Below are 14,710 nucleotides of genomic sequence, written 5' to 3'. Positions count from 1 at the left end.
GGATTATGATAGACGCACTCCTTGATCACAGCGACAGCGTCATTGCGTTTTGGTACACCAGAAGTACATCTGACTTGCTAACTGGTTGTAGTTATACACATGCCGCATTCAACGAATCAGTAAGTTGGAAAATAAATCAGTTTCCTAGTTCCGACTAGCAAGTCAACGGGGCACGAGTGCCTAATCTGGTCAGTAAGGAACGAAGAGATACACAGGGAGTTGTCCTATCAATGCTACCAGTGCTTTAGCCTCCTTGTGGATGGAACGTTCCATTGCACCAAGGCATACAACTCACAGTGATGGGTGAGTGATCTTGCATTGGTGATACATCTTAAAGTGGGGGGGGGGGGGGGGGGGGGGAAATCGACTTTGTGAAACCCTGTCTTAAAACCACCAGAAGATTTGCAGTCAGTCTTCCCTGTATCATTTATATACAGTGTAAAAAGGATCGGAGCTAACATTGAGCCCTGGGGAACTCCTTTAGTAATCCTTCAAAACTCAGATTTCAGACCCCTCCTGTGCTACACACTGTTCTGTCCGAAGGATCTCTTATTCAAACTCAGCTTGCAAGCTTATCATGATGTTCAAATCAAATCACATTTTATTAGTCACGTGTGCCGAATACAACAGGTGTAGACCTTACAGTGAAATGCTTACTTACAAGCCCTTAACCAACATTGCAGTTTTAAGAAAAACAAATAATTAAAAAGCAGCAGTAAATAACAATAGCGAGGCTATATACAGGGGGTACCGGTTCAGAGTCAATGTCAATGTGCGGGGGCACCGGTGTCGAGGTAATTATGTACATGCAGGTAGGGATATTAAAGTGGCTATGCATAGATAAGAGACTAGCTAAGGGGGGGGGGGGGGGGGGGGTGCACAAATAAGCCTCTTGGACTTAGACTTGCCGCTCCGGTACCGCATGCCGTGCGGTAGCTGAGAGAACAGTCTATGACTTGGGTGGCTGGAGTCTTTGACAATTTTTTTCCTCTGATACTGCCCGGTATAGAGGTCCTGGATTGCACGAAGCTTGGCCCCGGTGATGTACTGGGCTGTACGCACTACCCTCTGTAGTGCCTAGCAGTCGGAGGCTGAGCAGTTACAAGGCAGTGATGCAACCCGTCAGGATGCTCTCGATGGTGCAGCTGTAAAACCTTTTGAGGATCTGAGGACTCATGCCAAATCTTTTCAGTCTCCTGAGGAGGAATAGGTTTTGGATGTTGGCCCTCATAGTTACTTGTCTTAACCAAAAATAGGTTTACTCCAATATCTGCATTGTTTTTAACATTGCATGTAGACAAACAATTGACATCTTCATGTTAGATTTTTACTTTCAAAATCTACAAGTAATACTGTTTCACAGAATTTTTTGAAATTGGCTGATTTTTTGGCTGATTTAAGATAAAACTTCAACCCTGTTACAGTCCACAGAGAGACACTGTACTTTTGGAAACACCTACAGCTAAGGCACATGCTATGCCCTGGGGCCTGGCCTACCCGTTCATCAGATATCCCTGGGGCCTGGCCTACCCATTTCATCAGATATCCCTGGGGCCTGGCCTACCCGTTTCATCAGATATCCCTGGGGCCTGGACCACCCGTTCATCAGATATCCCTGGGGCCTGGACCACCCGTTCATCAGATATCCCTGGGGCCTGGCCTACCCGTTTCATCAGATATCCCTGGGGCCTGGACCACCCGTTCATCAGATATCCATCCCTATGAAGATCATTGAACACTATGGGAAAGGAGACAAGGTCTCATATTATAATATACTCTACTCAACCTAAAGTCCCCAATCAGATTGCATGGGGAAATACTTTATTTAACTAGGCAAGTCAGTTAAGAAAAAAATTCTTATTTACAATGACAGCCTACACCGACCAAATCCGGACGACACTGGGCCAATTGTGCGCCGCCCTATGGGACTCCCAATTACGGCCGGTTGTGATACAGCCTGGAATGGAACCAGGGTGTCTGTAGTGATGCCTCCAGCACTGAGATGCAGTGCCTTAGACCACTGCGCCACTCAGGAGCCATATGGACGTATCCTTCACAGATGAGGAATGGCAAAACATACTGAGGTCCAATAAGACCGTTGCAAGAGAGCTGCGGTCAAGGCTATCTCCGTTGACAACCATCCACAGGTTCTACTGGACTCTCCTGACTGCTGGGGATGCAACCAGGACAAAGGCACCTTGGGTCACGTGTTAAGGACATGCCCTCATTTACAACAGTTCTGGATGATTCCCTTTGGCCCAAGACTGTTCCTACTCTCAAATCCCTCTGAACTGAAACATGTGGAAAACTACACTGGGGATTGTACACAAACTACCCTGCTCTGTGCCTGCAAAATTATACCCCCCTAAATAGAAGAGCCATGACATTGATACAGTACAGGAGTGGTATGTGCTAATGGTTAAGACTGCTGCATATGAACACCTTTGTTACAAACTGATTAAGCACATTTAAATGTTTGAGTTAAGGTGGGCTAGCCATCTATGCAATATTTCAGACCCCTCCCACCTCAGATAGCAGGTTGACACTTGTCCTGGAGGCAGAACGGAGCCATTTCCACATTTCCGGAGCCAAGTCCAAATTGGCCACAGTGAATTCAGAAAGTATTCAGACCCCTTCACTTTTTGTTGTTGTTACATTACAGCCTTATTCTAAAATTTATAAAATAATTTTTCCCCTCTTCAAGCTACACACAATAACCCAAAATGACAAAGCGAAAACAGGTTTTTAGAAATGTTTGCAAAAAATAAAATATTCGAACCCTTTGCTACGAGACTCAAAATTGAGCTCAGGTGCATCCTGTTTCCATTCATCATCCTTGAGATGGTTCTACAACTTGATTGGAGTCCAGCTGTGGTAAATTCAGTTGATTTGGAAAGGCACTCACCTGTCTATATAAGGTCCTACAGTTGACAGTGCATGTCAGAGCAAAAACCAAACCATGAGGTTGAAGGAATTGTCTGTAGAGCTCTGAGACATGATTTTGTCGAGGCACAGATCTGGGGAAGGGTACCAAAACATGTCTGCAGCATTGAAGGTCCCCAAGAACACAGTGGCCTCCATTATACTTAAAATGGAAAAAGTTTGGAACCACCAAGACTCTTCCTAGAGCTGGACGACCGGCCAAACTGAGCAATCGAGGGGGAACGGCCTTGGTCAGGGAGGTGATCAAGAACCCGATGGTCACTCTGACAGAGCTCGAGAGTTCCTCTGTGGAGATGGGAGAACCTTCCAGAAGGACAACCACCTCTGCAGCACTCCACCAATCAGGCCTTTATGGTAGAGTGGCCTGATGGAAGCCATTCCTCAATAACACGCTCATGACAGCCCACCTAAAGGACTCTCAGACCATGAGAAACAAGATTCTCTGGTCTGATGAAACCAAGATTGAACTCTTTGGCCTGAATGCCAAGCATCACACCTGGAAGAAATCTGGCACCATCCCTACAGCGAAGCATGGCGGTGGCAGCATCATGCTCTGGGGATGTTTTTCAGCGGCAGGGACTAGGAGACTAGTCAGGATCAAGGGAAAGATTAACTGAGCAAAGTACAGAGAGATCCTTGATGAAAACCTGCTCCAGAGCGCTCAGGACCTCAGACTGGAGCGAAGGTTCACCTTCCAACAGGACAACCCTAAGCACACAGCCAAGACAACATAGGAGTGGCTTCGGGACATGTCTCTGAATGTCCTTGAGTGGCCCAGCCAGAGCCCGGACTTGAATCTGATCGAACATCACTGGAGAGACCTGAAAATCGCTGTGACACCTGAAAATAACCTGACAGAGCTTGAGAGGATCTGCAGAGAAGAATGGGAGAAACTGCCAAAATACAGGTGTGCCAAGCTTGTAGCGTCATACCCAAGAAGACTCAAGGCTGTAATCGCTGCAAAAGGGGCTTCAACAAAGTACTGAGTTAAGGGTCTGAATACTTATGCAAATGTAATATTTCATTTTTATTTAAAAAATAAATAAATAATTGCTAACATTTCTAGACCTGTTTTTGCTCAGTCATTATGGGGTATTGTGTGTAGATTAATGAGGAAAATAACAATTTAATCCATTTTAGAATTAGGTTTTAACGTAACAAAATGTGAAAAAAGGGAAGGTGTCTGAATACATGTCAAAATTCATACAACCAAAAATTAAGATCGAAAAGCACATTTAAGGTTAGAAATTAGGGTTAGCAGTGTGGTTACAGTTAGGTTTAAAATCAGATTTTATGACTGCCAGCTAGTGAGCACTCTGCAGCGCTGCCTCCAGAACAAGATTCAAAACTAACCTGCCCTGAGATTGCGTCCCCCTCTTGACCCCCCCCCCCCTTTATCAAGTTGTGTTGACAGAAAGTTAATATTAGTTGAAATAAAAGTTACACTAACCAAAATATACTCAATTGGTGGCAGAACCCACACACTCAGTCCTCAGCCCTAGGCTCAATGCCAACAAGGTGTCCACACTCACTATGTCCTCTGTATGCTGTTCTAACCCATCTATGAAAGGGTGTGACGCACTCTTGGTTGGAATGAGGTCCATGTCCGTCTCAGCTTTTCTCTTCCTTGGAGAAAAGGTCAGTGGAAGGCCTTTATCCTGTGGAACATGGGCCTTCATATCCAGCAACACGCTTCTGAGCTGTGAAGACAGATCAGTCACGTACTGTTCCTCTTGGAGATGATAAGTGAGTTCTGTGATCTCTTTAAGATATCCTGCACATTGCCTCCGTAACCGCAACAGCTTCCTAGAGGACCTGTTCTTTCCTCTTCCAGATGGACCTTCGTATGGACGGTCAATGTTGGAGTCTCTGGTGGCCTGCTTGGTCTTAAACATGACATTTCTTATGTCACTGTCAGTGGGGTAATAGCGCCTGCGAGTAGGTGGAGGAGGCTGCTCTCCATGGAAAAGCTCTTCCACTACAAAGGTGTTTAGATGACACTTCATTTCAGTCATCTTTCTCACACCAGACAGAGTCAGCTGCTCAATCTTCTCTCTCAGCCTGGCATCTACAGCTTCCCTAACATAAGCTGCCTGTTGGAGAAACAATACATGGGTTTATCATAAAGGGGTCAGTGGGTAAGGGGGTAACTTAACCAACACTATTATATAGATTCTATAGTTATATTTACCTCGCCAACAACTGCATGTGAGCTGTGCTCAGAGAGGGAGGGGAACCTGACGCAGTAGACAACCTCTGCCTTCACGGAGCTGGGTGTTTCACTTAGTGCTGCCTTCAGCGTTTGGGAGGCCTCCTTTTTAGAGCACACTGTACTTTCCTCAATCTAGACAAAGAATGTGGTATTTGTTACATATGTACTGTTACTATGTACAATGTTAGGCTGATTCACACAGACAGTCCAATTCTGATCTTTTTCCCCACTAATTTATCTTTTCACCAATCAGATCAGCTCTTTTGCCCATAATTGGAAATGGGCTGCCTGTGTAAACACGGCCTTAAGACTTTGACCAACAGTAGGCGTAGACCTTAAAACTTGTTCATATTTACCTTAAAATCAGGAAAGCGAATAACGTGGGCGATGTTTATTATAGCCTTGCAGTCCACCTTTTTGGTATTTTGTACCAGTTTCCGTTTCTGTAGAAAGGTATGGTCTTCAAGCTATGGAAGATGGCAAAACATTTAATAATAATAATAATAAAATTGGGCTTACAGTACCAGTCAAAAGTTTGGACACAGCTACTCATTCAATTTTTACTATTTTCTACATTGTAGAATAATAATGAAGACGTCAAACCTATGATATAACATATATGGAATCACGTAGTCACCAAAAAAGTGTTAAACAATTCCAAATATAATTTTTGATTCTTCAAAGTAGCCACCCTTTGCCTTGATGACAGTTTTGCAGTTTTTCTCTTGGCATTCTCTCAACCAGCTTCACCTGGAATGCTTTTCCAACAGTCTTGAGAGAGTTCCCACATATGCTGAGCACTTGTTGGCTGCTTTTCCTTCACTCTGCGGTCCAACTCATCGCAAACCATCTCAATTGGGTTGAGGTCAGGTGATTGTGGAGTCCAGGTCATCTGCTGCAGCACTCCATCACTCTCCTTCTTGGTCAAATATCCCTTACACAGCCTGGAGGTGTGTTTGGTCATTGTCCTGTTGAAAAACAAATGAGTCTCACTAAGCGCAAACCAGATGGGATGGCGTATCACTGCAGAATGCTGTGGTAGCCATGCTGGTTAAGTGTGCCTTGAATTCTAAATAAAATCACACCCACACCAATCACAAGCACCCCCACATCTCCTCCTCCATGCTTCACGGTGGGAACCACACATGCGGAGATCATCTGTTCACCTACTCTGCATCTCACAAAGACACAGCGGTTGGAACCAAAAATCACAAATTTGGACTCATCAGACCAAAGGACAGATTTCCACCGGTCTAACATCCATTGCTCGTGTTTATTGGCCCAAGCAAGTCTCTTCTTCTTTTTGGTGTCCTTTAGTAGTGGTTTCTTTGCAGCAATTTGACCATGAAGGCCTGATTTACGCATTCTCCTCTGAGCAGTTGATGTTGAGATGTGTCTGTTACTTGAAGTCTGTTATGCAATAATTTGGGCTGCCATTTCTGAGGCTGGTAACTCTAATGAACTTATCCTCTGCAGCAGAGGTAACTCTGGGTCTTCCTTTCCTGTGGCATTCCTCAAAAGACAGTTTCATCATAGAGCTTGATGGTTTTTGCAACTGCACTTGATGAAACTTTCAAAGTTCTTAATTTTCTGAATTGACTGACCTTCATGTCTTAAAGTAATGATGGACTGTCGTTTGTCTTTGCTTATTTGAGATGTTCTTGCCATAATACGGACTTGGTCTTTTACCAAATAAGGCTATCTTCTGTATTCCACCCCTACCTCGTCACAGCACAACTGATTGGCTCAAACGCATAAAGGAAAGAAATTCCATAAATTAACTTTTAACAAGGCACTGTTAATTGAAATGCATTCCAGGTGACTACCTCATGAAGCTGGTTGAGAGAATGGCAAGAGTGTGCAAAGCTGTCATCAAGGCAAAGGGTGGCTACTTTGAAGTATCTCAAATATAAAATATATTTTGATTTGTTTAACACTTTTTTGGTTACTATATGATTCCATGTGTTATTTCATAGTTTTGATGTCTTCACTATAATTCTACAATGTATAAAATAGTAAAAATAAAGAAAAACCCTGGAATGAGTAGGTGTGTCCAAACTTTGGACTGGTACTGTATATAGCACTTTTCTAGACACCCAAAGCTCTTTACAGTGTACAGGGAAACTCACCACCCTAACCCCACCTACATACTCTTGCAATAAGTGCCATGGGATGTTTAGTGACCAGAGTTAGGACAACCCTTTAAAGTCCCATCTTATTGAGGAACATTCCATTGTTAGTACTTCAACATTATTCTAATTAAATGTTAGAAAAAGTGTAGGGTGTAAATGACAGTGATCCGTCTATGAACTTACTTCCTTCTTGTCTCTTTCAGCAGCATATTTCTCTTTGGCTTTTGTCTGTCTGTCTTTGCCCTGGTGGCATTCATACGTCTTTGTGCCAACAACTTGAAACGGAACACCATTGAACGGGATACTTTTACTCTCCCAGCTGAGTTTTTTCCGTGCCAAAGGCTGCGCATCTGTTAAAAAGGTCAACAATATGATATTTTACTATTAGAATGATAGGCTTGTAGGGAAACTAACTAAGTTGCTCTGTCAAATAACTAATCTGTTCTTGAAATGGATCCCTTATGCTGATGATGCACTAGCAATTGAGGCAATGAAGTCGAGCATCGTTGCCATGGCAGCATTGGTTGCTGCAATCAATGTACTCTTAAGGAGTGTATGTGAGTCTGCCATTACTCTTTAAGGTCAAATGATCTTATACACTACACAATCAAAAAAAATGTGGACACCTGCTCGTCGAACATCTCATTCCAAAAATCATGGGTATTAATATGGACTTGGTCCCCCTTTCCTGCTATAACAGCCTCCACTCTTCTGGGAAGGCTTTCCACTAGATGTTGGAACATTACTGAGGGGACTTTCTTCCATTCAGCCACAAGAGCATTAGTGAGGTCGGGCACTGATGTTGGACGATTAGGCCTGGCTCACAGTCGGCCTTCCAATACATCCTAAAGATGTTCGATGGGGTTGAGGTCATGGCTCTGTGCAGGCCAGTCAAGTTCTTCCACACAGATTTCTCGATAAACCATTTCTGTATGTACCTCGCTTTGTGCACGGAAGTATTGTCATTAGGGTTGCACATTTTGGGGAATATTCAGAGGTGTAAACTTTCCATGGGGATTAACGGGAATATATGCAAATTAATATTAATACCATTTAAATGTAGATGTTTTTTTGCATTGGATATATTTACCATAACATATGGAGACAGAAACATAAACCTTTTACCTTATCATAAGTAGACATAACTGCAAATTATTAAATCCTTCTAATAGAAATAAAAAAATCTATTTATTTACGAATTGAACTTTAATTAAATGAGTTGACTCTTCACATGGGATGATTTCACTGAACAATAAAAGAACGGGAATATTGAATCGCATCTCCCAAAAACGTTTTCAACATACATCTGTAAAATGATAGTTTCTAGACTAAAGCTTTGGTTGTCTTCCTCTCAGGTTTCCATGTCTTCTCCCTGGACCTCCTCAATGTCCACCTCTTGACCATGAGACTCTGAGATCTCATCTTCACTGTCACTTTCCAACCTTGTTGAGGATGGCTCGTTGTCAGGCTCAAAAAGCCTCAAATTTGTCCGGATGGCCACCAATTTTTCAACCCTTGTATTGGTCAGCCTGTTGCGTGCTTTGGTGTGTGTGTTCCCAAACAAGGACCAGTTGTGCTCTGAGGCAGCTGATGTTGGTGGGATTTGGAGGATGATGGAGGCAACAGGGGAAAGAGCCTCAGATCCACTAAGTCCCTTCCACCAGGTGGTTGATGAGATATGTTGGCACGGCTGCCATATTGCATCTCCATCCCAAAGCCCTTGCTTGGAAGTGTACTCTGCCAGACTGCCAAGAACCTTGCCCTCATCCAGGCCAAGGTGGCGAGACATGGTAGTGATGACACCATAGGCCTTGTTGATCTCTGCACCAGACGGGATGCTCTTGCCAGCATACTTGGGGTTCAACATGTACGCTGCGGCGTGTATGGGCTTCAGGCAGAAGTCTTCATGCTTTTTGATGTATTTCAGAACTGCAGTTTCCTCTGCTTGGAGCAACAGTGAAGTGGGTAGGGCAGTACGGATTTCTTCTCTTACATCTGCAAGCAGAGTCTGAACATCAGACTGCACGGATTGAGGGAGATAATGCTACTGCTATAGGTTTCAGGAGTTTCAGGCTGCTTACCACTCTCTCCCAAAATTCATCATCCAGGAGGATCCTCTTGATGGGGCTGTCCATATCAGCAGACTGTGATATGGCCATTTCTTGGAGACTCCTTCCCCTCCAGGAGACTGTCAAACATGATGACAACACCATCCCAACGGGTGTTGCTGGGAAGCTTCAATGTGATGCTCTTATTCTTCTCACTTTGCTTGGTGAGGTAGATTGCTGCTATAACTTGATGATCCTTCACATACCTAACCATTTCCTTGGCTCTCTTGTAGAGTGTATCCATTGTTTTCAGTGCCATGATGTCCTTGAGGAGCAGATTCAATCCATGAGCAGCACATCCAATGGGTGTGAGGGTAGGACTCCTCCACTTTAGACCAAGCAGCCTTCATGTTCGCAGCATTGTCTGTCACTAGTGCAAATACCTTCTGTGGTCCAAGGTCATTGATGACTGCCTTCAGCTCATCTGCAATGTAGTGACCGGTGTGTCTGTTGTCCCTTGTGTCTGTGCTATTGTAGAAAACTGGTTGAGGGGTGGAGATGTAGTTAATTATTCCTTGCCCACAAACATTCGACCACCCATCAGAGATGATTGCAATACAGTCTACTTTCTCTATGATTTGCTTGACCTTCACTTGAACGCTGTTGAACTCTGCATCCAGCAAATGAGTAGATAAAGCATGTCTGGTTGGAGGGGTGTATGCTGGGTGAAGAACATCCAGAAATCTCTTCCAATACACATTGTCTGTGAGCATCAGGTGTGAACCAGTTGCATACACAGCTCGAGCAAGATATTCATCAGCATTTCTCTGACTGCGTTCCTCTATTGAGTCAAAAAAACTTCTGATTCCAGGAGGACCATGAGTTGTTGCTATCGATAAGGTGTCTGATTCATCATTTTCACCTTAAATAGAAGTAGAGGGACTTTTGTCAGAGGTTGCTTGTTTAGAGAAGCTACGTCTGGTAAGACGAGGGGTGGGGGTGTGTCTTTTTGTCAATAACAGCTGGTGTGCGATGTCTAATATTAAAGAAGTTTCGAGGTATTGCTCGCCTGAAGTAGAGTACCTTATGATAAGCTGTCGACCACACTATCTATCTATATTATTCGTAGCCGTCTATTTACCACCACAGACCGAAGCTGGCACTAAGACCGCTCTCAACCAACTCTAAGGCCATAAGCAAACAAGAAAATGCTCACCCAGGAGCGGTGCTTCTAGTGGCCGAGGTCTTTAATGCAGGCAAACAAAATCAGCTTTACCAAATTTTTACCAGCATGTCACGTGCAACCATAGGAAAAAAACTCTAGACCACCTTTACTCCACACACAGAGATGCATACAAAGCTCTCTCCCGCCCTCCACTTGGCAAATCTGACCATAATTTTATCCTCCTGATTCCCGCTTACAAGCAAAAATTCAAGCAGGAAGTACCAGTGACTCGCTCAATACGGAAGTGATCAGATGACACAGATGCCACGCTACAGGACTGTTTTGCTAGCACAGACTGGAATATGTTCGGGATTCATCCGATGGCATTGAGAAGTATACCACCTCGGTCATCAGCTTCATCAATAAGTGCATCGACGACGTTGCCCCCACAGTGACCGTACGTACATATCCCAACCAGAAGCCATTGATTACAAGCAACATCCGCATTGAGCTAAAGGCTAGAGCTGCCGCTTTCAAGGAGCGGGACACTAATCCCGATGCCTATAAGAAATCCCGCTATGCCCTCCGACAAACCATCAAACAGGCAAATCGTCAATACAGGATTAAGATTGAATCCTACTACGCCGGCTCTGACGCTCGTCAGATGTGGCAGGACTTAAACTATTACGGAATACAAAGGGAAACCCAGATGCAAGCTGCCCAGTGACGCGAGCATACCAGAAGAGCTAAATGCCTTTTATGCTCACTTCAAGACAAGCAACACTGAAGCATGCACGAGAGCACCAGCTGTTCTGGATGACTGTGTGATAACACTCTCAGTAGCCGATGTGAACAAAACCTTTAAACAGGTCAACATTCACAAAGCCGCGGGGCCAGATAAATTACCAGAACGTGTACTCAAAACATGCGAGGACCAACTGGCAAGTGTCTTCACATTTTCAACCTCTCCCTGACCGAGTCTGTAATACCTACATGTTTCAAGCAGACCACCATAGTCCCTGTGCCCAAGGAAGCGAAAATAACCTGCCTAAATGATTACCGCCCCATAGCACTCACGTCGGTAGCCATGAAGTGCTTTGAATGGCTGATTATCACATCAGCAGCATCCTCTCGGATACCCTAGACCCACTCCAATTTGTATACCACCCCAACAAATCCACAGATGACGCAATCTCAATCGCATTCCACACTGCCCTTTCCCACGTGGACAAAAGGAACACCTATGTAAGAATGCTGTTCATTGACTACAGCTCAACACCATAGTGCCCACGAAGCTCATCACTAAGCTAAGGACCCTGGGACTAAACACCTCCCTCTGCAACTGGATCCTGGAGGGTAGGTAACATGTCTGCCACGCTGATCTTCAACACTGGGGCCCCTCAGGGGTGTGTACTTAGTCCCCTCCTGTACTCCCTGTTCACCCATGACTGCGTGGCCAAACACGACTCCAACACCATCATTAAGTTTGCTGACGACACAACAGTGGTAGGCCTGATCACCGACAACGATGAGACAACCTATAGGGAGGAGGTCTGGCATTGTGGTGCCAGGACAACAACCTCCCCCTCAATGTGAGCAAGACAAAGGAGCTGATCGTGGACCACAGGAAAAGGCACACCGAACAGGCTGTAGTGGAGCGGGTCAAGAGTGTCAAGTTCCTTGGTGTCCACATCACCAACTATCTATCATCAAACACACCAAGACAGTCGTGAAGAGGGCATGACAAAACCTTTTCCCCCTCAGGAGACTGAAAAGATTTGGCATGGGTTCTACAGTTGCACCATCGAGAGCATCCTGCGCGGTTGCATCACCGCCTGGTATGGCAACTGCTCGGCATCTGACCATAAGGCGCTACAGAGGGTAGTGCGTACGGCCCAGTACATCACTGGAGCCAAGCTTCCTGCAATCCAGGACCTATATAATAGGCTGTGTCAGACGAAAGCCCAAGCCATAAGACTGCTGAACAATTAATCAAATGGCCACCGGACTATTACATTGACCCCCTCCATTTGTTTTGTACACTGCTGCTACTCGCTATTTATTATCTATGCATAGTTACTTCACCCCTACCTACATGTACAAATTACCTCTAACCCTACACACTGACTCTGTACCGGTACCCCCTGTATATAGTCTCGTTATTGTTATGTTATTGTGTTACTTTTTATCATTTTTTACTTTAGTTTATTTGGCAAATATTTTCTTAACTCTTCTTGAACTGCACTGTTGGTTAAGGGCTTGTAAGTAAGCATTTCAAGGTAAGGTCTACACTTGTTGTGTTCGGTGCATGTGACAAATAGTTTGATTTGACATGATCATAATTGACTGTAGCACATATAAAGCGCCCACAAGCTACCAGTGGCTGAAAACACAACACACGTCATCAGAAGTGTCCACTTAACTTGAGGGCTGAGGGGAGAGTGTGTTTGGAATGCAGCCTTTATTGTACAATCCTTACTGTTGACCAATCATCCACAAAGTGGCTTAGACTTCGGCTTGCCTCTAGAAAAAAAAATTTGTTTGCCGGAACCACAGAACCGAAAGGGTAAACCAGACACGTCATAGGGACTATAAAGCTGAAGCGTCCCTAAAGAACGTTTTCTCACCACCAAATATGGTAGTGACAGGAAGTCCAGTCGCGGGTAGTGGGAGCGGATGGAAGAAGCTGAAATTGGGCCGACATTCTGTTAATTCTCTCGTCGATTAAACATCTGATCTCAATACATTTTTCTGTCCAAAAAGTACAATATGTTACGAGCACAGTGCGCTAAGTTTTACCGACTTGAAGCTTTGCCAAAGTTTTAAAAAATTGCGTTTAGGAGTGCATGGTCGAATTGAGTTTGTGCTTGGCTTTGCCCACTTGCTTGTTCTGCCCACTATGCTCATACTGTAAACAGCACAGATGAACTAACTTCGTTTTGGAAACGATTTCCAAAACGAACAAAAAAGCCAAAATGTCATATGCACGAACTTTTCCGAAATGTTTCGGCTGGGAAGAATCCCGACGCCTTTAGCAAGAGCTTCTGTTCAACGTCCGTGCTTCAGCCCTCAGCTAATGACACCGAACATGGAATGACTGACAGACGGGCAAACCCCACTCCGTTGCCAGCAACATTGCATAGCAATATTGCCCCCTCAAAAATGGCAAGTGTATCATTAGCCGTCACATACGTAACTTAGTTATTCCAACAGTAATTAATGAAAATGTCTAATTTATTGGGCTAGTGTATCATCAGCTATAGGTCATTTTAGATGAGCAGCAAAAGTAAGCTACTAGCTACCTAATGTTAGCTAGTTAGGCTATATACATGTATATGTTTTTAAAGACAACTTACCCTTTAGCCCAAAACTTTTGTCCTTTCTCAATGTTATGAATTTAAGTGACGTTTCCAATTCTTGTTCTCGAATGTATTTTGTTATTTGGTCCTCAAACTTGAACTCGAGATATGCCATTTCGAAAATATGGCGTTTTCCACCATAGATATTAAGCAGTGTACTAGCAGTTTCTAAACCTAGAGGCGCAACATCGCGATACTTCCGGGAACGCTTGCGAAACAGACCAGGACGACGCCTCGATCACACCAACATTTTTTCCCCTGGTGTTAGTACACCAGAAGTACATTCATTTCCGATGGAACGCTGCGTTTGCATTACAGTATTGCTGAGGCAGTTGTGTGGTGCATAATTACTAAATCTGGAAGGTGAGAATCACCCACCACAATATCATCCACTAAAGAAGGAAAGTGAGAATCACCCGCCACAATATCATCCACTAAAGAAGTTGAGAATCACCCACCACAATATCATCCACTAAATCTGGAAGGTGAGAGTAACCCACCACAATATCATCCACTAAGGAAGGAAGGTGAGAATCACCCACCACAATATCATCCACTAAATCTGGAAGGTGAGAGTAACCCACCACAATATCATCCACTAAGGAAGGAAGGTGAGAATCACCCACCACAATATCATCCACTAAGGAAGGAAGGTGAGAATCACCCACCACAATATCATCCACTAAATCTGGAAGGTCAGAGTAACCCACCACAATATCATCCACTAAATCTGGAAGGTGAGAGTAACCCACCACAATATCATCCACTAAAGAAGGAAGGTGAGAGTAACCCACCACAATATCATCCACTAAGGAAGGAAGGTCAGAGTAACCCACCACAATATCATCCAC

At 44.2% G+C, this 14,710-nt stretch overlaps 1 protein-coding gene across 1 annotated transcript; it reads right to left on the bottom strand.

Moving 5' to 3' along the window:
• Positions 1–578: 578 nt before the first annotated feature.
• Positions 579–14,051, bottom strand: LOC106601995 (calcium-responsive transcription factor). Its single transcript, XM_014194439.3, has 5 exons — positions 13,857–14,051; positions 7,471–7,637; positions 5,512–5,622; positions 5,135–5,287; positions 579–5,036 (listed from the first exon to the last, which is right to left on the bottom strand). The coding sequence occupies exons 1-5, from the start codon at positions 13,972–13,974 to the stop codon at positions 4,404–4,406; spliced, it is 1,182 nt and encodes a 393-aa protein (XP_014049914.2). The 5' UTR covers positions 13,975–14,051; the 3' UTR covers positions 579–4,403.
• Positions 14,052–14,710: the final 659 nt, after the last annotated feature.

The sequence above is a fragment of the Salmo salar genome, chromosome 03, assembly GCF_965601325.2.
Source record: "Salmo salar chromosome 03, fSalSal1, whole genome shotgun sequence".
Lineage (NCBI taxonomy): Eukaryota > Metazoa > Chordata > Actinopteri > Salmoniformes > Salmonidae > Salmo > Salmo salar.
This window is presented reverse-complemented; position numbering and strand designations above follow the sequence as displayed.

Coding starts and splice junctions, on each gene's coding strand:
- LOC106601995 (XM_014194439.3), bottom strand. CDS start 13,974: ATGGCATATCTCGAGTTCAAGTTTGAGGACCAAATAACAAAATACATT. Junction 5,288..5,511: donor TTCGCTTTCCTGATTTTAAG/GTAAATATGAAC, acceptor TTCTTTGTCTAG/ATTGAGGAAAGTACAGTGTG. Junction 5,037..5,134: donor CACATGCAGTTGTTGGCGAG/GTAAATATAACT, acceptor TTTCTCCAACAG/GCAGCTTATGTTAGGGAAGC.